The sequence below is a fragment of the Podarcis raffonei genome, chromosome 8 (assembly GCF_027172205.1).
Source record: "Podarcis raffonei isolate rPodRaf1 chromosome 8, rPodRaf1.pri, whole genome shotgun sequence".
Classification (NCBI taxonomy): Eukaryota; Metazoa; Chordata; class Lepidosauria; order Squamata; family Lacertidae; genus Podarcis; species Podarcis raffonei.
The window spans coordinates 89682576-89706129 of record NC_070609.1 but is presented as its reverse complement, the minus strand read 5'-3'; the positions used below and the strand labels follow the sequence as shown (position 1 = coordinate 89706129).

Here is a 23554-nt window from a genome sequence, read left to right as displayed (position 1 = left end):
TGTGCGTCCTATGGGGCGAATGCAGGCTTTCGCTGAAGCCTGGAGAGTGAGAGGGGCCTGCAGCCCGAAGCACGGGGAGCCCTCTGGAGGGCGCCCTGTGCTTTGGGCAGGTGTCCGCAAGGCTTGGGGCTGCAGCCGCGGCTGGGGGGGAAATAATTTTTTTTATTCATTTCCCCCCAAAAAACAAGGTGCGTCCTATGGGCCGGTGCGCCCTATAGGACGAAAAATACAGTACATCCTGTGGATGTGAGCTTAACCTGGAATGTAAAAGATTTTCCAAATCTGTTTTGATGCCATATGGATAATAGAAGACTTAACATTTGTACATGTATTTGTCCTGGGAGACAACACTTTATGGGTTGTAATTGGTTTTTTTAAAAATGTCAATAACGTTTGCAAATAGTAATAGTAATAGTAATAGTAATAGTAATAGTAATAGTGAGGGGCCTTTTGTGGGACATTATTACAGTCAAACTCATATTTTGTCAGATAAGCGCATGAAGAGGCTGAGGTTCAAAGAGCTTTCCTGTTAAATTTGCTAGAGAGAACTCTGTGACATCTCTTCCTTTTTGCCTTGGCAGGAAGCTGAAACACTACATCCTTCCTTCCTGCCTGAGCATCTCTCTCTTTCCCTCATGCCTCCAAGCTGACTACTCAGACAACATTTTGAACTTAGATTTTGTGCTTTTGTAACTTAGTAGTTATAAACCTGCCTTCATTTTGCTACTGTAAACTGCTGCTTCAAGACCTAGCTTAGGTAAGCAAATACTACTTTCACTTCTTCACAAAACAATGTGTGTGATGGTCATTTTTAAGGGAGAGAAAAGTAGCAATACCAGGGAAAATCCCATCTGCCTTAAAGCACCCTGGATTCTTGTCTGTAGAAAGTTAAATCAACCTTGTCTTAGCTTCCAAGTTTAATGCTGCAAAGGATGGTACTCTGCTGATCTCATAAACGTGAGCAAGGATCCTCTCCTACTGCCTAAATCCATTCCTACACTTTTCAGTGCTAAATTCTTGAGGGTGAAATTTAATTCCCAGTGAGATCAGGAAAGCCCCACCCCTCCATTATTTGAAATGAGCTTAAGCGGTCTAAGCGCTGGGATTCAGCCATGAAGGACTTCCGCTAGTGCAACTGGACTTCCTCCTGCTCTCCTCCTCCATGCACAGACAAGTGGCTCTTTGGGGGGCCGGAGACACCCCAGAACTGCAGGGAGGTGGTGGTGGTGAAGAGGACAGATAGTTGCATCAGGCAAGCAGGAATGCTTGCACAAACAGAGCGATCTGCTTAGCACTACGTTGAATCCCCGCCCCCCAGATGTCTATAGAATAAATAAGTAAAATATGCCTGTTCTCATAATAGCCTGGTGAGATCAATGTGGTAGAGAAATGGTGCCTGATTTGGGGTCTCCATCCCAGTGACGCTTATGGCACTGGAACCAGCCTCCTGCAGTCGACAGCCATTGGGGGGCAGTGGCTAGATGATCCTCCCAACTTTACAATTCAGTGATGCTATGATTCTCTTCCAGGACATTCCCTGCGGGTTTTTACACCGGGAGGCTCCCTGAATGACAAGTACCGGGCTCCTGCTTTTCTCTGCTATCACGCTGGCGAGCAACTGGGACTGGGGTCCGGCTGATTTCACATCCTGGCGGTTTTGTTCTCTAATCTGCAAGTGGAAATGAAGGAAAAGAGGAGAAAGTTTGTGGTCTGTGGGATTGAAGCAATGCCCCTGAAGAAGAGAAAGCAACACGCAAAGTTTCTTGGTGCCATCAGGGGCTGTGGATCAGGACCAGGCTCCCTGTTACCAGCACTAACGGGATACCTGGCTGCAGTTCTGACCTAGTCCAGCGCATTGCAGGGGGTAGGACGAGGTGACTTCCAACCCTACAATTCTGTGACTCTACACTGCATTACACCAGCTCTCCCCATTGTATTTCTGCTAGGGAGAGAGGCTGCGGGGATTCTTCCCCAATACACAATTCCCAGGATTATTTTGGGGATGCCATAGCAACGGAGACAGTACCAACAGAGATGGAAAGTGTCCAAAGAGCAAATGGGAAGGAGGCGGCTGTACCTTATTCCTCATTTCCAGAACTTCTTGTGGGTCTGTGTAGAGAGGCACAAATTGGTTTGGGTTTTCAATTCGGATCGGTGTTCCACTGCTGGTTTTCTCCACCTCGTCTGCTTTCATCCACTGGGCAGCATGAAAAGTCAAGGGCAAATTGTAAGGGCAAAGGGAGGTCTCTTAAGGGTGGAGAAAGGGCACAGAGGGATTCCTTAGCTGGGATTCTGGCACTGCAAGGGGTTGGACTGGATGATCCTTGGGGTCCCTTCCAACTTCGCAAATGATCTGCAAAGCTGAGAGGCAGGATGGGATTTGGGGCTTCTGAATTCAAACTGATGAGTCAGCTTTTGTATCCACACTGAGAAAGAGCCCGGATATGTAAGGCTACAGACATTCAGGTTCCTAATTCAGCAAGAAGAGCTTTTCAGATCATTGTGACCCCCATCTTCTCTCGCTCACCTCACTGTGTGGGCCCTGCTGTCATGTGACTAGTCCTCATGAACTGTATAATCTGCCACTACTGAAGGTCACAACTCTTATTACCTATTTCCTGATTGTCACTGAAAACAGAAAAGTATGTCCTCTGATTTTCTGAATAGTCCAAGGCAGAAATTTTCTTGAAATGAGTTAAATGGCCTGACTGAATTAAAACAGCTTTTTGAATCTTTAAACTCTCCCCCACGGTGAATATGTTTCATCCTCCTATACCAGCCAGTGGCTGCTTCTGGGGGTGGGGCAACGAACGGACCTGGAGGAGTAGCCTCAGCGCAAGAGGACAGAAGTTTGTCACACAAATAATGGGACTCAGAAAAGGGCAACCAAAATTATCAAGGGGGTTGACTGACTCCCCTGTGAAGAAAAAGGTGCAGTATTGGGGACTTTTTAGTGTAGGGAAAAGGTGAGTATGACAGAAGTTTATAAAATAGTGCATGGATAGAAAGCAAGTTTTTATCCTTCTGTCATAACATTCATGAAGCTCAATTCAGAACAGAGAAAAGAAAGTCCTTTTTCACCCAGCACAGTTAAACTATGGAACTATCCTGAGATACATGTCAGCCAACCAACCAACCAACCAATTGTCCCCTAAATTTCTGCTGTAGCCAATTGGATGGGGGAAGAGGGCCCTGCCTTTCTTTCAGCATGGAAAATGGTGGCCACGTCCCTTATGTGGAGCATTTCGCAGGGGCAAGAGGCAGTGAATGGTGTTCTCCTTACGGTGGTTTTGGTTCTGCTGGCGCTGCCTTGGCTTTCCTCGGCCACATTCACCCGCAGATAAGTGTTAGGTGTGTTCAGCCAGCGGGTCTTCTCCTTCTGCTGCTTCTGGGCATGCTGCCGGAGAGTTGAGATGGGAGCTACGTCCTCCTCAAATACAAAGGCTGTGACCGTGGCTGGGATCTCCACCTCACTCTTGTGCTTGGTCTTCTCCTGGACAAACGGATAGCGGTAGGCGTAGCCGGTCCGGTAGCCCTAGGAAGGACAAGGAGGGTTCCCTGAAGGCTCCCCTGCATGCTGACCCAGAGGCAAAAGTTTAAGCTATGAGGCCACTTGCCTTCTGCACAGAAACTACCTGCTGATGTAGAGCAGGATTTTCAATCCCCCAAACCCACCCAAGTTTCTGGCCCTGGTGGCTGTTGGCATGCATGAAAAACATTTGTATTTTTACTATCTTAGAGATTACCACATTTCCTATGAGTAACATCAACTGATAGCAGTTCTGATTTATGGGTTAATCATAAGCTAATGTGATTCCTTAATGGGATCTGGCAGCTTGCAAATGCTCAGCTTGAAGTTATAAAATGGTAACCATCCATTGTTAGACAATTTCGGCAGACGGCATCCAGGAACTCATTGAATTAAGTTGGGGAAAGGTTTGCTAAAGCCAGGGTGGGGAACCTCAGTGGCCCTCAAGTCACTCTATGTGGCCCTTGGGTTTCTCCCCACCACACCCCCTGCTGTGCCTTCTTTGCTTTGCCCTCTCCTGGAGTGCTTTTGCCCTGGAGTGTGGGGATGTCAAAGCCAGCCTGCTTACGGACTCATTGTTAAAACCGTGTTTATGGAAGACCATCTTACTCGGCTCCGAGTGATTGCCAAAGAAGAAGACTGTTCCAAGGCAACATCTGCATCAATTGCTCTGCCCATTTTTGCCTCTGGCCCCACCCACCGCTTGCATGTGGGTCCCAGAAGGTTCCCCAGAGGGAAACGCATCCCTCAGGTGGGAAGAGGCTCCCCTGCACTAGACAGAGAAAGTGAGGATGGGACACATGTCCAGGAAAATGGGCGCTGTGGCATCTGCGCTTGCAAACGCACCAGGTTGTCGAGCATCCTCATCAGAGCCTCAAACTCGTGCTCTCCCAGCCGGCTCTTCTGCATGGGTCCAAAGGTGCTGCCGGCCCATCGGACAGAGCCAACGTCATGGGGCCGGTGCTTCTCTCGCTCCAGGACTATCAGATTCTCTGCTCCGCCGGCACTGGACAAGGCGGAGACCTGGAAAGATGCAAACCACAAGAGAGGCCATTTATCCGCATGTGGTGTCCAAGCAAAATAGCTGAGCTCTAAGAGAATATCTGGAGATCAAAAAGTGCAGGGGAGAACCAGTTGGGGGCCAAGTTGTTGCAGCCCCAGCAGGAGCCCAAGGGTGCGGGGAGGGGGGCAAGACAGTAGCATCCTTTGGTCATCAAGGAAGTGTGGAAGAAGCCCATGCATTGCCACCCTTCCACCTGCAGACGGCGCTCATGCGCTGGGCCTTGGCACATGGCTGACCTAGTTTTTTCCAGCTGAAGAAGTAGGCTGATGCTCAGAGGGGCAGACAATGGCACTGAGCATCAAAGGCAGGAATTGCAGGAAGTCCAACCTGCCTCCCCCCACCCCCACCCTGCCTGGGGTTGCAGAGCTTATTAGTTCCTGACAAGGGTGGGCAGAGCCAGAAAGACAGAGAAGAGGGCTGGGGAATACTGTTGCCTTTTGGGGATAACATTTTTAAAGCCCCAGAAGAGGAAATAGCTGATGAAGCCCACCTGTGTAAATAATAATACAATTGATTAGTTTATGGATTATGAAGCTTGACGTTCTATTCTTTAACTTTCTGCCTATGCAAAAAAGTAAAGGTAAAGGTAAAGGTACCCCTGCCCGTACAGGCCAGTCGTGTCCGACTCTAGGATTGCATGCTCATCTCGCTCTAGAGGCCGTGAGCCGGCACCATCCGAAGACACTTCCGGGTCACGTGGCCAGCGTGACGAAGCTGCAGCTGGCGAGCCAGCACCAGTGCAGCACACGGAAACGCCATTTACCTTCCCGTTATAAAGCGGTACCTATTTATCTACTTGCACTTAGGGGTGCTTTCGAACTGCTAGGTGGGCGGGAGCTGGGACCGAAAGACGGGAGCTCACCCCACCACGGGGATTCGAACCGCTGACCTTTCGATCAGCAAGTCCTAGGCACTGAGGTTTTACCCACAGCGCCACCCACGTCCCCCCCCCAAAAAAACAACAAAAAACATTACCAAATAAATCAGGTGCGATACTCTCCCTGATGCTTTTCCATATCTTTCTGCGCCCCCTCACCCAGCTTGTCCGGAGTTTTGGGCTGGGCTGCCATCAGTATGCTGATGACACCCAACTCTATCTGTTGATGGATGGCCATCCTGACTCGGCCCCAGACACACTGATCAGATGTCTGGAAGCTGTGGCTGGATGGTTACGTGGGAGCCAGTTGAAGTTAAATCCTTCGAAGACAGAGGTCCTGTGGCTGGGACGGGATGATATGGGATTGGGGGGGGGCAACTCCCATCTCTTGTGGGGGCGCAATTAGTGCCAGCACCGTCTGTTAAGAGTTTGGGTGTAATCTTCGATACCTCCCTCTCCATGGAGGCGCAGATTGCAGCTATAACAAAGGTGGCATTTTTTCATCTCTGCCAAGCTAAGCAGTTGGCTCCTTACCTCTCTCGCCCTGACCTAGCCACTGTGATCCACATGACGGTCACCTCCAGACTGGATTATTGTAACTCGCTTTACGTGGGGCTGCCCTTGAGACTGACCCAGAAACTCCAGTGGGTGCAGAATGCTGCGGCGAGACTCTTTACGGGGTCCTCGCTGTGAGATCACATTCACCTGGTGCTATACCAGCTGCACTGGCTCCCGGTGGAGTACAGGATCAGGTTTAAGGTGCTGATTTTAACCTTTAAAGCCCTATACGGCCTAGGACCCTCGTACCTACGGGACCGCCTCTCCTGGTATGTCCCACGGAGGACCTTACGGTCTTCAAACAAAAACACCTTGGAGGTCCCGGGCCACAGAGAGGTTAGGCTGGCCTCAACCAGAGCCAGGGCTTTTTCGGCTGTGGCCCCGATCTGGTGGAACGCTCTGCCACAAGAGACTAGGGCCCTGTGGGACTTGACATCTTTCTGCAGGGTCTGCAAGACAGAGTTGTTCCACCAGGCCTTTGGCCAAGGCACAGCCTGACCCCTTCCTTTGGTAATTCTTCACAGAACTGTAGCCCAATGGTTGCCATCAATTTGATTTGAACTGATTTTATAATGAATTGATTTTAGAATGCTGTATTATTTTACTGCTGTTAGCCGCTCTGAGCCCAGCTTTGGCTGGGTAGGGTGGGATATAAATAATTTATTATTATTATTATTATTATTATTAAGTTATGCAAAGCAAGAAAATGGGTGCAACTTTTTTGCGGATCTTAGCAGGAACCAGCTTGGAGGAAGGGAGGGGGAGTTTTCCCTTTCTTCTGAGATTCATCAGCATAGGGTGGGGTAGGGATTTTCTTTAGGATCATGACTGGAGCATGGAGGGTTAAACTTCACCCCCCTCCCTGCAGTGGAAATAGTGCCCCTCTTGGCTTAATTGCTAATTTATTTATTCGTTACATTATACCCCACCTTTCCCTGAAGGAGCTCAGAGTGGCATACATAGTTCTCCCCTCCTCATTTTATCATCACAACAACCCTGTGAGGTAGGTTAGGTGCCAGGGCCCTGTAATGTTGGGGCTGGTGGGATTTGTAGTCCAAAATGCCTGGAGGGCACCAGGCTGGGGAAGGACAACGTTCAACCAGCATTTCCCATCTTCAAAGGCTCTTACCATACCCAGGCTGCAAATGCGCGGCTGAGCTTGAGAAAAGCAGGCTTTCCTAAAGCGTCCCAGAGAGTTCAGAACAGAAGCGTGATTTTCACTGGGGACTTCACAGCTGCCAGGAACCACCATACTCTGCCAAATTTCACTCTGCAGCATGTTAGGTACACAATGTTCCTTCCATACCACAACTTCTGAAGGAGAAAAACATCATTTCCCTGTGCCTAAAAATTTAATTATTGCAGCTGAAGCTACTAAGATGCTACTTGGTTGGAGCCAGCTAAGATCTACTCAGAGTAGGTGCACCGGAATGAAGGAAACTACATCAGTTATGTCCACTAATTCCATGGGATCTACTTGGAATGTGGCTAACATTGGAAATAAACCATTGCTAATTTAACAGGTGTGTGTGTGTGTGTGTGTGTGTGATATGTGTGTGAAGGCGCAACCAGATGCCTTCATTTGCTCCAACTGCAACAAAACAGGTATCTCCCATAACAGTCTCTACAGTCAGAGCAGGTGCTGCAACCTTCCAACAATTGGACCTCACCCCCAAAGGCATCCTCTTCCATTGTTTCCAAGACAGGTGGAAGCCAACCAACACGCGTTAACATATATACTATCAGTAGTAACTGGTACAAACTATCAATATCAATAGATATTGCTTACTTTAGAATGGTTTTAAAATACTGTCACATGAGTATTCTCAGAATGAATTACCTGGGTTGGTTGCCACCTTGCGAACTTAAATGAACTGGCATTCGACTGACTAGAGTGAGGATGCCCTGATGTGCATTTTTGCTCCTGTGTTGTTACTGTGGCTGCTTTGGACATGCTTACGTGGGGAAAGGACATACAGTAGATTCTGGCGTATAAGACAACTTCTTAACCCCGGAAAAGAGGTTAAAAAGTCAGGGGTCATCTTATACGCTGGGTATGGCCTCCGCTCCGTGACGGGAGAGAGCTGCCCGGCGCAGAGCTCGTCCACTGCTGCTTCGGAAGCAGCAGCGGCAGGCTTTGCTCCACGCCTGGTGGCTTTCTCCCGGCGCGGAGCTGCCCAGTGTATTAGGCGACTGGACTTATAAGACGAACCCCCAAATTGAAGCTGCCAATTTGGGGGGGTCGTCTAATACGCCCAGTCGCCTAATACGCCAGAATCTACGGCACACTAATTGAAATAATAATGGTGTCTCTAATGCTGTCAGGGGTCCCTTTACCTTTAATGTTGTCAAGCAGTTGGAGTAGATGACCCTTTGATCCCCTTCCAACTCTATAATTCTATGATTAGATAAAACGTGCTTGGAGACTAAAAGAAGGGTGTGGGTGGGTGTGCTCTGCTGCTCACCTGCACTTCACAGGCAGCCTGCAAATGGAAGATCTTGTAGAAGGCTTCTTCCACTGTGTCTCCCAAGGCCACCACACCATGATTCCGCAACACTAGAACCTGCCAAGAGAAGGAAGGAGAAAGGGTCAGTAAAAATGGGGAAAGCCATAGGTGCTTCTCAATTCTGTATAATTTTCCATACTGCCTCTTGCCCGAGGATTTCAAAAAGTCTGGCTTAGCCCTACTTCAGAGGTCTAGATCCCACATGCCAGCTCCTCCACAGTTCCGCACGTCCCGCCGTCCCCCCACCAGGGAAACTGGCACTTTACCATTGAATCAGAGCAAACATCAGTCAGGTTTTCTGTGAATTGACGCTTCCTCTGGTTCCGTGTTAAAGAGCAGGTTTTCCTGGGGAAAGTCGTGAGGCAAACAGACAGAAAACCACTTGGACCCCTGCCTGGAATGCATGGGGCAAGCAGAAACCCTCTTGCACCTGGGCTTTCTGGGCACAAAACATTCAAAGTGTGGACAATCCCTAAGGGCTGTCTGACACGCCACAGTGCCAGAGGACGCTGAAGCCTGAATGCTACATCTCAACCCTCACCTTGCAGGTAGGTCCTAGACACTTCTGCAACTCGATTCTGTCCGCTTCCTCCTCCATCTCCCCATTGAAGTCAAAGTACACCATGTTCCCTGCCAGCAGTGCATCGTGGGAAATGGGCAAGAGGCCGTGCTTCATGGCAGACACCTGGGAAGGAAGAGAGAGCAGAGACAGAGAGGCAAAGATGAGCAGGTAGAGCCATCCCTTGTCTTTCCATCGACGCATCTCCACTGTGCCTTGGATGGGCAACAGAGGTGGGCCTGACCTTTGCACTGTAGGTCACATCCCAGGCATGCCAGAGTCAGAGATTTCTCCATCCCCTCTTCCAGGCAAGCGAGAGGCATCCTAGTGCAAGGGCACCTTCCAGCCAGGCAAAAGCACTCGGTGGCAAGAAGGGCCTTTTACCAACTGCAGTTGCTCCAACAGTTGTGGCCATTTCTGGACTGGGAAAGCCTGGGCACAGTAGTTCATTGGTTACTTCAAGCCTGGATTACTGCAATGCACTCTATGTGGGGCTTCCCTTGTACTTGATATGGAAGTTTCAGTTAATGTGCAATGCTGCAGCATGATTGCTGACAGGATCGAGGCCTTGTCAGCATACAACACCTGCGTTCATAGATCTGCACTGGTTGGCAATTTGCTACCAGGCCAGATTCAAGGTGTGACTATTAGCATATAAAGCCCTTAACAACTTGGGACCTGTTCTGTATGTGAGATGGCCTTACCCCACCTGTGCCCGCTCGACTGCTTTGAATGGAACTGGCACTGTTACATAATACCCCTTCCACATCTCTAAGGACGCCATCTTTTAGTGTGGCAGCACCGACACTTTGGAACTCCCTCCCTATTGACATCAGCCTTCACTGTACTCTTTCGGGCGCCTGCTAAAACATTTTTTTGTTTAGACAAGCCCACCCAGATGCTTAGGAAGTTGTTGCGAGCCTTGTTGGTGGTTGCATAGGAGTCATGAGTTTCTGCTCTCCTCCCACCCATCCACAAGCCTGGAATCTAGCCATGTTCTGTCCCTTCCCTTAACACAGGGGTGCCCAAACTTTTTTCAAAGAGGGCCAGATTTGATGAAGTGAACATGCATGAGGGCCGACCAGGTTGTTTAGCTTTTTTATGATTTTACCCCAAAGCTGTTGAGCTTTTTTTTGGGGGGGGGATTTTACCCCAGGAAATAAACTGACCAGTGGGCCATGGAAACGGACTTTGGACATGCCTGCCTTAACACTTTCCAGAGCCTTTCACCAACAACCCCTCTGGGCATTATGCGCCACAACCTGGGAGTTTTGCAATGGAGTCAGGCTACTTTCTCAGAGGGAGAAACACCCAGGCTTTATTTGGAGACCTCCTGGCCAGAGGACACAGTCCCCTGCAGTTTTCCCAATGACTGCAAAACAGTGCAAGAGTCCTCTATCCATCCAGCTCCTTCAGGGAGGTGGAATCTACCAGCCAATCTACTTAAGGCTTCTTCAGCAGGCTATAGCTCTTTGCAGAGACTACAGCCCCCATAGCTGATTCATAAGCTGTCCAAGGTCCTGATCTTGACTGAGCCTAGAGTTTGACTGGACCCTGCCTGATTCCTGGTCATAGAACCAGGTGCAGGGATTCTGTTCCTCTTCCCTGTCTCATTTGCTGTTTTGTGGTTTCCTCTAAACATCTCATTTCTCTTCTCCTGTCACCTCTGTATTGCTGGCGAGGATTCCCCCTAAAACTCAGAGCCAGTGCATAGTTAAACTATGGAACTCCTGCCCACAGGAGGCAGTGATGGCTTGGAGGGCTTTAAAAGAGGATAGGACAAGTTCATGGAGGAGTAGAGGACTATTGGTGGCTACGAGCCATGGTGGCTGGGCTCTGCCTCCACAGCTGGAGGCCGTTGCTGGAAACCACAGGAGGAGAGAGCACTCTTGAGTTTGAATCCTGCTTGATGCTTTCCCAGTGGTGTCTGGTTGGCCCCTGCGAGGACAAGATGCTGGACTAGATGGGCCTTTGGTCTGATCCAGCAGGCGATTCTGATGTTCTTATTTGAATAAACTCAAAAGATGCCCTGGTTTACACAATGCCTTCCAGATAGCACTGTTGGGTTCAGTGTTGGGCATCCTGGATACTGTGAAACTGGGGTCCCCCTGACTATTCCTAAGACCTTCTCCCATTCAGAGTCTCCCAGAGTCTCTGCAGTGCACAAGGAGGGATGGAGAGGCCAAGCTGTTCCAAGCTTAATGCTCTTCTATAAATCAGCCTCGGAGCCAGCCCAAATGTCTGGGCAGGAGGCTCTGTCTGCTGTTTCTCGTTGCTCTGTCAGCAAGACGAATGGACAGCGTTCCTTACTGCAGCAGTGGCTGGCGTGTGCAGATGGATGATGCACCTCACGTCTGGTCTGGCTGCATAGATGGCAGAGTGCAGGCTGAACCTACGGGTATCCACTGGGAAGCTGGTGCTGCCTGCCTCCACCACTTCTCCCAGGATGTTCACTTTAACCTGCAGTGCAAAAGAAAAGGTGGAAGCACAGATGGGTGAGACGTTAGGGTGCTGAATTGCACCCTAAAGGTGATGCCTGGATGGCAGCTTCGTTCTGGGGATAGAGGGGGTAGGGGACGCAGTCTTTCCCAAACCAGGTGGCAAGCTAGGTTGACATGTGCCATGATAAATACATTTTTGACAATATTCAAGGCTCATGGCAATCCAGCTACAATCCTCTCATGAGGGAGTCTGCCTGCTGCATCTCTGCATGAGTCACTGCTCTGGTTTTGTGAGCTTCCAATAATACCCACTGTGAATGAGTGATCCAACTGCACCTCATGCAGAGACACAGTGGAGCTTCTCAACCTCGCTGGAGGCTGACTCTTCCACCTCTGCATAAGTTACTCTTCTAGACTTGCAGACCTCCACTCAGGTCTAGAAGTCTCTGCCGTCAGATGCTCTGCTTGCTGTATCTTTGTGTGAGTCATTGATCTGTGAGTGCCACCTGGCTGAGCAGAGGAAAGGCCAAGGCAGTAACTTTGCGGAAATACAGAGGACTGGAATCCCGCCCCCCCCCCCAAGGACAGACAATTCTTAACCTTACCCATTCTAAGAAGAAATATTTTCAGTCACAAGAGTGACAGGTACAGTGGTACCTTGCAAGACAAAATTAATTCGTTCCGCGAGTTTTTTCTTCTTGCGAGTTTTTTGTCTTGCGAAGCACGGTTTCCCATAGGAATGCATTGAAAATCAATTAATGCGTTCCTATGGAAACCGCTTGCCGGGCTGGCGGTGCGGAGAAGGGCTTTTCTCCCCACCGCAAGCCTTCAGGATAGGTCCGGGAACAGAGGGGAAGGCGCGCTGCGCTTCTCCTCTGTTCCCGGAGCTTGCGGGGCTTGCGGTGAGGAGAAGGGCTTTCCTCCCCACCGCCAACATTCAGAACAGCATTCTGAATGTTGGCGGTGGGAAGGAAAACCCTCCTCCCACCGCAAGTCTTCAGGACAGGTCCGGGAACAGAGGGGAAGGCACGTTGCGCTTCTCCTCTGTCCCTGGACCTGTTCTGAAGGCTGGCAGTCCACCGCCAGCCTTCAGAACAGCCATCCAAAGGCTGGCGCGGGGAGAAGGGCTCTCCGCCCCACCGCCAGCCTTTGGAGGAGCGTTCCGAAGCCTGGCGGGGGGAGGAGGTCTCTCCGCCCCACCGCCAGCCTTCGGAGCAGCCTTCCGAAGGCTGGCGGCGGGAGGAGGTCTCTCCGCCCCACCGCCAGCCTTCGGAGCATCCTTCCGAAGGCTGGCGGGGGGGAGAAGGTCTCTCCGCCCCACCGCCAGCCTTCGGAGGAGGTCCGAGGACAGTGGGGAAGACGTGCTGCGCTTCCCCGCTGTCCCCGGAGATTTCCCTATGGGCTTTCGTCTTGCGAAGGAAGCCCATAGGGAAATTCGTCTGGCGAAGCACCTCGAAAAACGGAAAACTCTTTCTTCTTGCGAGTTTTCCGTCTTGCGAGGCATTCGTCTTGCGAGGTACCACTGTACTTCCCATTTTAATTCAGACCCAGAGGGTGCCCTTTTACCAGAATTCTGCACTTTCTCATTATACCCCCTCTCAACCCACACCCGGCTCCAGCAATCCTTTGCACATCAGACAGCAAAATATGATGGTGATTCCTTGGGTTTTATAAGGCTTACATTGCCTCCTCCAACCTCCAGGTATTTTAGTCTCCAATTCCTATCAGCTGACCAAGCCATTTGCCCTCCATGATGCCAAGGGAACTGGGGGCGATGTGATGCCTCTCATGATGTGTTGTCTGACCCTCAAGAGAGATGTTGTACTTATTTATTAATAATGCCTTAAGTGTGAAGATGCTCAAACCCTCAAGTTTGAGGAAGAGGGGTCTTGTGTACTCACCAGGCTAGAAGCTGTAACTTCAGGACAGGAAAGGCCCACAGGGCAAATCAGGAAGTGGTCCTGTTCTTTGCTGACTCTCAGCTGTGAAAGGAAGACAAGAAGAGAATGGTGAGCTCAAATCTTCATTTCCTTGGGTTCCTGTGGCCTCCTTCTTCCCTAGGGAAATTAAGGTCAGAAGGCTCTTCCATTCATTTCATTATTTCCCCCTGAGTCTTCATCCACCTTTAAGACACCATTTATTTCTGCAATTTCTTACTATAAGATCCCAGGATGGCTTATGACAATATAATTTACCGTTATAAAAACAATAAAACAATTACAGGTATAAAAACAAGTAAAACTGCTCCAGTCAGCTCAGAACAGTGCACCGTATTTTTTGCTCTATAAGACGCACCAGACCACAAGACGCACCTTGTTTTTGGAGGAGGAAAACAAGAAAAAAAATATTCTGAATCTCAGAAGCCAGAACAGCAAGAGGGATCGCTGCGCAGCGAAAGCAGCAATCCCTCTTGCTGTTCTGGCTTCTGGGATAGCTGCGCAGCCTTCATTCACTCCCTAAGACGCACACACATTTCCCCTCACTTTTTAGGAGGGAAAAAGTGAGTTATAGAGCAAAAAATACGGTAAATTATGCCAAAGAGGTGGGTCCCACAAAACAAAAAACAAAACACACCCTCACTGCAAAGGGTGTCAGTATCTGGTGAAACCTATACAATGAAGATGGTAGAACACCTCTGTGGGGAGGGAGGTCCACAGTTTAGTGGCTACCGCAGGGGAAGTCCTCTCCTGAGCTGCCATTTCCCGGGCGGAACATCCAAGAGAGTCAGCAGAGATGGAGACCATCTTTCAGATATTTGGGGCCTAAGCCGCTCAGGGCTTTAAATACTGTTACATGTCACCACAATCTCTGAGTGTTGAAAGACTGACTCCAGGGGTTTCAGACGCTTACGTTCCTTGGAATGAAGGTCAGCAGAGACTGTGGTGGCTTTAGGACGTATGATTTCATTTACAAACATCTACAACCTGAGCATAAGATGGAGGGGCTCACAGCACTTACACCCCAACAGATCTTGCTTCTCTATTAGTCACGGCTTTGGATCCAGCACAGAGCAAGCAGGTCCCTGTGCCTCCAGCTTCCAGCCTGCTTCCAGCTCAGCCCTTTCACAAACACTCTGGCTATTGTTTTCTTACCTAGAAGCTGGGTGAGGGGCGTGGAGGAAAGAGGCGGCTTAGCCTGGAGGGCCACCTCACTTAGCTGTAGCTTTTACACCCTAGCTCATTCTTTTGGGACAGTTAAGGTCACTGTCTTAAAAAGAAACTTGTCTGACCAGTTCGGCAACCACCTGTTAGATTTTAACCCTCGCTGGGTACAGGAGCCCAAGAATTAGAAGGGACTCAGGGCATCATCCAAACTGACCCCACCAAACACACAACAATATCATTGCAAGGACCTTCTTGGGCCTGGAAACAAACTGGCGCACCGTTGCCTTGAGCCAAAGGGGATAAAGTGGGTATTGACCAAGAAAAAGGAGATTTCAAGGCGTCTTGTTTCCTGGCCACTGAAGGAGCCCCTGAGCAAAGTGGGTGGCAGGGAAGGGATCCCTCACCGTGACGCAGGTGCTGCTGAGCTGCGCCCAGCCATAGAGATCCAGCAGCCGGTAGACGCTGCTGACTTTGCAGCGCATGAGCCTCTCCCCTTTGGCGAAGGACGTTGAGTCAATGCCCTGGAGGTCATTGATGGGGGTCACCGTGGAGAGGTCTGCAGGAGAGAAAGTGCACAGGAGGGGTCAGCTGGTTAAACAAACACAGTCAAGGCATCACTGGAGCTGGGTGAGACGGTCCATTTGCATGTTCCACCCATGGCTCTGGAAAAGCACATTGCCTCTCACTTTCCTCCATTCCTTGTGGATGATTTAATTTTCTATTTGAAACAGAGGCGGGGAACCTATTTGACGCCACAGGACACATTCTTATCCAGATAGGCCTTGCAGACCAAATTTGACAGGTGGGTGGGAAATTGCTTGATGTCACAATGACGCCAGATTCAAGGTGCCTTGAAGTTCCGAAATCAGGACTTCAAAGCACCATTTAAGGTACTGCTGAAATGAAGACCCCCTCCTGGCTTTAGCAAACGATTATGAATCCGGAAGAACATATGAAGAGCGTTCTGGGTCAGGCCAATGGCCCATCTAGTCCAGCATCCTGTTCTCCCATTGCTGCCTCTGACCATGAAAGCAGAGCAGAACCATTGTGGCTCATAGCGATCATTGTGGCTCATAGTGATATGGCTTTGCCCTGGCCTTTTTTAAAGCCATGCAAGTTGGTGGCCATCACTGCCTCCTGTGAGAGTGAGTTCCATAGTTTAACTCTGTGCGGTGTGAAGGGGGACTTTCCTTTATCTGTCTTGAAGGGGTTGACATCAGATGCCCTGCTAAAGTGGAGGGGGAACACTTCAATTTAGCCGGGGACTTGATGCAAGTGACTTTCTGAATCAGGAAAGCGTTTGCATGGAATCTGGTCAAACTGAGCAGGGCTCAACCCCACCCCCACCCCACTGGTCAGCTGGCGGGCAGGGAGTTACAGGTGAAACTCGGAAAATTAGAATATCGTGGAAAAGTTCATTTATTTCAGTAATTCAACTTAAAAGGTGAAACTATTATATGAGATAGACTCATGACATGCAAAGTGAGAGATGTCAAGCCTTTATTTGTTATAATTGTGATGATCATGGCGTACAGCTGATGAAAACCCCAAATTAACAATTTCAGAAAATTACTGCCTCAGTGTGGCATGGCATGGATGAGAGCAGCTTTTGCATCTCATTTGGAAACCAAGGACCCAGAGTTTGGAGGAAGAATGGGGAGGCACACAATGCCAGATGCTTGAAGTCCAGTGTGAAGTTTCCACAGTCTGTGTTGATTTGGGGAGCCATGTCATCAGCTGGTGTTGGTCCACTGTGCTTCATTAAGTCCAGGGTCAACACAGCCGTATACCAGGAGATTTTGGAGCACTTCATGCTTCTGTCTGCAGACGAGTTTTATGGGGATGCTGACTTCACTTTCCAGCAGGACTTTGGCACCTGCCCACTCTGCCCAAAGTACCAAAACCTGGTTCAATGCCCATGGGATTACTGTGCTTGAATGGCCAGCAAACTCGCCTGACCTGAACCCCATAGAGAATCTATGGGGCATTGCCAAGAGAAAGATGAGAGACATGAGACCGAGCAATGCAGAAGAGCTGAAGGCTGCTATTGAAGCTTCCTGGTCTTCCATAACACCTCAGCAGTGCCACAGGCTGATAGCATCCATGCCACACCACATTGAGGCTGTAATTGATGCAAAAGGGGCCCAAACCAAGTACTGAGCACATATGCATGCTTCTACTTCTCAGAGGTCCAATATTGCTCTATTTGCAGTCCTTGTTTTCCTGATTTCATTTAATATTCTAATTTTCTGCGATTGTCAATTTGGGGTTTTCATCAGCTGTACGCCATGATCATCACAATTGTAACAAATAAAGGCTTGACATATCTCGCTTTGCATGTCATGAGTCTATCTCATATATTAGTTTCACCTTTTAAGTTGAATTACTGAAATAAATGAACTTTTCCACGATATTCTAATTTTCTGAGTTTCACCTGTGAATCCTGCTGCTTTGGTTACACACACCTGTTCCTGGCTGGAAACAGACATGGGCAGCCAATGCAGGATTTAATCCTGACCTTCTGGCCCATCAGCTGGCCTTACAACCATTTGGCCAGGCCAAACCATCACTTCCTCCTACCATTTCAGGAGAAAGACCCTCCCTCACTGGCCATCAAGTATCTCAAGGGACAGGATGGAGAGAGAGGAAGGTGGTCAGGAATTGTAGCTGGGGTGGGGGTAGCTGCAGAATGAAGGGCTGGATCCCTTTTGGGGCTGGCGGCTCATGTGTCAGGTGGGTGGGGGTTCTGCAGAAGCTGAGAGCAATGCGTGGGTCCGCCAAATTCAAAACAAGGTTGAAAAGGGGGGGGGGGGAGCGGGGCGTCCCATGAGAAGGCCAGGTCAGGGTACAGTGTGGGGCAAAAGGCTGAGCACAGTCAGGCCTTGCTGGAGTCACTGGGGCCGCATTCACTCCATACATTTAAAGCACTGTGACACCACTTTAAGCAGTCACAGCTTACCCCAAAAAACTTCAGGGAGCTGTAGTTTGTTAAGGGTGCTGAGCATTCTTAGGAGACCCCTTCCCTATTCCCCTCCCAGAGCTACCCTTCTCCATGGAGAGGGGCTGATTATTAGAGCACTCTAGGCATTGTAGTTCTGGGAGGGGAATAGGAGTCTCTTCACAATGCTCAGCACCATATATATACTTTGGGGGAAGCCGTACGTGTTTAAAAAGTGGTATGATATTCCTTCAGATGTAATGGTGTGAATGACACCTGTGGTGGCCAGGAGGCTTGTGTTGATGTGAGGCACAGGCAGATTTGTAGGCGAGAGGAGGGAGGGAGGGAGGAGGAAAGGGGCTCAGGAGACGGAGAAGGTGCTTTGGCACCAGACCCATTCATACAAGGACAAGGATGCCAACTTACTCAAGGGCGAAGGCGGGAAGACGGAAGGGGCAGTGCTGGCCATGAAGTCTGCAATCTGCCGGAGGGCCCAGATATTGGAGTTGTTTCCTTTCTTCATTTGCTCCTGGATGAGGCTCTCCAGCTCCTCCCTGAAAGACTGGGGTGGGAAAAACCCACAGAGACCCTGAATGATCCAGGCTGCAGCAGCTCTGAGTCCTCCTCCTCCTCCTCTGTAGCCTTCAAACTCTGACATTCGTTTGCTCAAGAATGACCACTTCATTCATTTGGATATTCAGGAACCAGAGAGAGACCCTTTCATCTGCCCAGGAAGACTCTCTGGCTGATCTGAAAGTGGTCATTCTTACAATAAAGGGAGACTTCATTGTAAAACCACTGCCGGGCATGAGAAGTAGCACCAGCATTGCCACTGTTTTTTGGGCAAGATCTTGCGAGATCTCACCCACGTCCCGCAAGATCTCGCCAGAACCAACCTCTGCTCAGCTGGGTAAGGGATGCTTTGGCGGCAGGGCAGCGTAGCATTTCCTGTTTCACCACAAATGGTGCAATGGGATGAATCATCCCTGAACCACTGAAGGACTCTGGATTCAATCACAGTAATGGCTTTCTATCCCACTGCAGCTGTTAATTAACTTCACAGCACTGGGATCATTGTTAATCTTTAAGGTACCCACATAATTTGTGGAAATGAGAAGTGGAATTGTAACATTTATTGGTTTCCATAGCCGTGTGTGTGGTAAAGGGGGGGGGGCTTTCCTATTGCCAGGAGTCAGAAACCCTTATTAATCAACTGCAAATCACCCAGGAGATCAGCTAGTAGACCCAAATATGCACAGGTCCTGAATCAAGCACAGGAGGAAAGTTTGAACAAAAGAATGTAAAGAATTACTTTGATAAAATACATATTTTGTTATGTGCAAATGGCTTTAGATACCTATTAGGTCCGTAAATTACCATATAGCATATATTCAACACAAGGAACAGTGACAATTTGTTGTTGGCAAGGGACAGCTGGACATACAAAGGGCCCCAATATCTTCAGTAGCTTAGGGCCTCATCAAACCTAAATCTGGCCCTGCCTGTAGCCCAGAGCAGGTCATGTGGCCCTGCCTCAAGGTCAGACAGGCTCACCGGCTCAAGCTGAGCTCTGCTGCTCCTGAGGGGAATGGCTCTTGCCTTGTTGCACAATGTCCCCCCGCCCTGTCAAATCTGGCTTGCGCCATTGAGGTGGGTGATACTCACAGGGCTTTGCAGAATCATGGTGACCCTTTTCTTCTGCTCCATCAGGTTGAAGTCTTGGCGCAGGTCGGCAGCCATGTTCCTGATGCGCAGGTACTCAGGGTCATCTTCTGAGAACCGGTCGAAGTAATGCTGGCTTTGGGTGGGGAGGGAGGAGACCTCCTCAGGGATGGTCTCGCTGCTCATTTTGGATGTTCTAGTCTATTTTGGGGGCCTGCACAAACAAAGATGGAAAGGCCAATTGCATCCTCTCTCTCTAAAATCCTAGAACCATAGAAGTGCAGAGCTGGAAGGGACACCCGAGGGTCATCTAGTCCAAATGTCTGCAATGCAGGAATCACAGTTGAACAATCCCTGACAGATGGCCATCCAACCTCTGTTTAAAAACCTCCAGTGAAGGAGAGTCCATCACCTTCCAATTGCCAAACAGCTCTTGCCCTCAGAAAGTTCTCCCTCGTGTTTAGTTGGAATCTCCTTCCGTGTCATTTGAATCCTACCCTCTGGAGCAGCAAAAAACAGGCTTGTTCTATCTACCATGTGGCACAGCCCTTCGCATATTTGAAGGTGGCTATTATGCCATCCACACTTCCCTTTGTCCCACAATTTCTTCCATTGCTCTGTGACTTCAAGGCACAAGTCCAAGAGGTTTTCCCTTTGTCCCGCCTCTTTCCCCGAGAAAACCCACTGTTTACCGCTGAATCGGAACAGAAGTCAACCCACAGGAAACCTGATTGATGAGCCCAGGCTAACCATACCCAGCTCCCTCCCAAGGCTTTGTTTCCAGACCCTTCATCATCTTGGTCACCCTCCTCCGCACACCTTCCAGCTCTAATATCAACACAGCAATGTTAAGAAATTGCCCAAGCCTTCTTTCCCAGAATCCAGCACTTTAATGTCAGAACGCACCTCTTGACAATGCTTGAGGGGGTTTATATACTTCTAGGATCACAGGGGGAAGTGAGCAGGGTGTGGGGGGGGGGGAGCTGCAGGCTGAGTCACAAACAACTGCAGCTTTATCGGGATATCAGGCTGACAGAAAGCCCCGGCATAAATTACACATTGCAGCAAATCTTCTCTGTTCATTATTGCTAAAAACGTTTAATTACAACCAAGGAGCCCAGATGGCATGTGGCTTGAAGGCAAAAGCATGTGAGTCTCTTACTTCCAGCAAGAAGAGTAGGCAGAAAACCTAGAGACCTGAAACCATTACTCATCTGGTCGCCTGTGGCGAGGAAGAATCTTCTCCAGGGGACCAAGCCTAACAAAAAGCCACAAACTACTTATTCAAAGTATATGTGGTCAGGGAGGAAGAGAACGTTATTTGCACAGTTGTAATGCTCTTATTGCGGGTGGCACTGTGGGTTAAACCACAGAGCCTAGGACTTGCCGATTAGAAGGTCGGTGGTTCGAATCCCTGCGATGGGGTGAGCTCCCGTTGCTCGGTCCCAGCTCCTGCCAACCTAGCAGTTCGATAGCACCTCAAAGTGCAAGTAGATAAATAGGTACTGCTCTGGCGGGAAGGTAAACGCCTTTTCCGTGTGCTGCTCTGATTCGCCAGAAGCGGCTTAGTCATGCTGGCCACATGACTTGGAAGCTGTATGCCGGCTCCCTCAGCCAATAAGGCGAGATGAGTGCTGCAACCCCAGAGTCGGTCACGACTGGACCTAATGGTCAGGGGTCCCTTTACCTTTACTGCTCTTATTGCACTACTTACAAGCAGCTGGACCAGCCTAAGTGTTTGGTGCCACATATGATTCTCCCTCCCAGCAGAGCATCCAGCACAATCACGCCCCACCCCCATGTCCGTGAAGGCTGCTAGGAGAATATGCTGTTCCCTTGTGTGCACTAGGTCAGACTTGCTCCCTTCCCTTTTGCCATCCCTCATGGCATCCGTAATCTGCCAGCTGAGAGGGTCTGCTTCCCTTGGTCTCATGGTATGGCCAGCCCCTGACAAACAGGGCTGCAAAGAGGAAAGGTGTGTTTTACTTATTTATTTCAGAAAATTTATACACTGCTTGACTGTAAAAAAAACAAAAACAAAAACATTGTTTATGCACTGAAAATCAATGTACAAAATATGAAGAATTAACAGAAAAATGCAAGACATTTGAAAAGTTGACATAACAGTAAACTAAAAACAGATCGAAACCTGTATGAACTTTCCAAATGTCTGGGTAGGTTTGTCTGACCAAGAAGGTTTTAGAAAGTGCTGAGAAGAGTTCAGCGAAGGAACCTGACTGCTGTCAAGAGGCAGGGAGTTCCAGAGGGTAGCTGCTGCACTAAAAGATTGGTTCCATACAAATGTGGAAGGGGTCTTATGTGACACCTGTAACAGAGCCAGTCTCGCCAATTGAAGCTGTCAGGTGGGCGTATATAGGCGAGGCGATCTCACAGGTAAACTGGTCCCAAGCTATTAAACTAATATACACACTCTCTCTCCACACTAATAGTAACACTACGAACTTTGCCCAGAAGCAAACTGGCAGCCAGTGCAAGACCCTGAGCAACAGTGTTGTGTGCTGACAAGGCCTTATGTAGCACATCCCCTGCCAGACAGGACTATGGAGCAGAATTTCATTCCTTGGGCCTCTGGGTTTGCATGTGTGTGTGTCTGGGGCACATCTCTCACTCTTCCGTCTAAATATTTGAACACATGCTGGCTGTTAGCATTGATGTATGGACCAAAAACCCAACACGCTGTGTTCACACAACATTCCTTTCTAGAATCAATGGAGGCTGAGTGCTTGTTTTCTCCAAGTAGTCTGTTCACAATCCAGATATATTGCACATTATTCTTGCCCCTGAAGACTGCTTCCTGAGAAACTGGTTTCACTTTTAATATAAGAACTCAGCTCGATTCTGCATTACCCTGCAGCACATCCATTTGAAAACAGAGGAAGACAGGTGTAGGTGGTTTGGGCAATGGCGGCGGGGGGGGGGGTGTCTCTACCCCCACCCAATGATGTTGTGGGTGAACATAAACCAAGATCACAACCCCCACCTCCTTCTCTATTCACCTGGGGCAAATGGAAGAAGCAAGGATAGCCTCATCAAAGGGAGGATTTTTTATTGCCTATCAACTCACCAAACCCACCATTGTGGATGGCAGGATCTAGACTCAACCTGGATGGAGAACAGCATGCTGAGGAAGAGCATGAACAGTGCTGGACTGAGTAAAAAAATCACATTTTTGTGTGACAAACAAGTCACTGTGTACACAGCCACAGTATTGGGGAGTGTAATGCATTTGTGGGTAATCACAGAATTGTCGAGTTGGGAGGGATCCCAAGGGTCATATAGCCCAACCTCCTGCAGTCACAAATGTCGAGATTTGAAAAACACACATGGAAGAGGCTATTGAGAATTTAAAAGTAAGAGGCACATATAATGAAAAGTTTATGACTCTGCCGTGTGCTTTTCTGCCCTGCTTTGAACCCCTCAGCCTGGGTGCTCATGTCACTCCCCAGGTTGGCACATTAGATGACCTGCTCTGGGGATCTTGAATTCAGACAACACTTTTGCTTTCCATTCCTCTCCAGTGTCAGCTTGTGTTTGGATGGAGACTTCTCTCGAACTTTGCAGAACAACCACTTCCTTTTCGCCTCTTACTCTTCCAAGGCAGTGCCATGTTACCGTTGCCTGGTAACCCAGATGCACCAGGACTTAAAAATAAAGATCTGAGTAGCATTAAGAGAGGAGGGAAGCTGGAAAGGTCTTCCTGCCTTTCAGCCAGGTGCCAGTTGTGATGGGAAGGGGCACTATGGAAAAGGGGTTATATACATGATATATGATATCAGAGAAGTAAAAAAAAATATGCCTTGGGCAGGTCTGCTCACATGGTTTAGCCATCATCTAACTATCATGCAAGGTTATTGCATGCTTGCAAAATAAACAAATAAATAAATAAAATCCCCCAGCATTTGAGCAAGCAGATCTGCTAGAAATTTTCCCACAATAGGGGCCGGCAGGAGGAATTGTGTCTGCAAAACCCCTCTTTTGTGTCGCCCTTGACACAGAGCTGCGCTTGCACATTCTTGTCGACCCAGATTGCTTTTAGCTGGCTGCCTGCCAGCCTCTCTGTCCTGCAAACAGCTCTTAGTCCGCACCGCAGGATGGTCACTAGTTCAAAGCTTGTCCTCACATGACTGCCTTATGAACTCAGACTGGACCCCATCTCCCTCTGGCAAGGTTTGGAGACTGGCAGTGTCAAAGGCCACCTCTGACTGCACTGTTCCAATGCATGGGGAGAAGGAAGGCCTGTGTCCCCTGTGGGACTTGCCCTCTCCTGACACCTTTGCAGCCTTAAAGTGCCTAAC

The 23554-nt window shown here is 49.2% G+C and overlaps 1 protein-coding gene and 1 long non-coding RNA gene across 4 annotated transcripts in view; one reads left to right on the top strand and one right to left on the bottom strand.

Annotated features, from left to right (window-relative positions):
• Window positions 1–23554, bottom strand: part of ADD2 (adducin 2) — a 69915-nt gene that overhangs the window by 8596 nt on the left and 37765 nt on the right. For 2 of the 3 annotated variants that reach the window (XM_053401481.1, XM_053401482.1), the window contains exons 2-12: window positions 19242–19452; window positions 18003–18138; window positions 15043–15194; window positions 13436–13516; window positions 11404–11553; window positions 9076–9219; window positions 8493–8591; window positions 4376–4552; window positions 3284–3535; window positions 2078–2197; window positions 1580–1669 (exon numbers count right to left, since the gene is read on the bottom strand). In XM_053401481.1, coding sequence (XP_053257456.1) covers window positions 1580–1669; window positions 2078–2197; window positions 3284–3535; window positions 4376–4552; window positions 8493–8591; window positions 9076–9219; window positions 11404–11553; window positions 13436–13516; window positions 15043–15194; window positions 18003–18138; window positions 19242–19424 — 1584 coding nt within the window. In that variant the 5' untranslated portion in view covers window positions 19425–19452. Of the gene's footprint in view, window positions 1–1579; window positions 1670–2077; window positions 2198–3283; window positions 3536–4375; window positions 4553–8492; window positions 8592–9075; window positions 9220–11403; window positions 11554–13435; window positions 13517–15042; window positions 15195–18002; window positions 18139–19241; window positions 19453–23554 lie in introns of those variants that run through there. The other variant, XM_053401483.1, reaches the window with a different exon arrangement.
• LOC128420074 (uncharacterized) lies at window positions 426–2739 on the top strand. The gene is made up of 2 exons (XR_008331963.1): window positions 426–757; window positions 1530–2739. It is a non-coding gene; the product is annotated as an uncharacterized LOC128420074 (long non-coding RNA).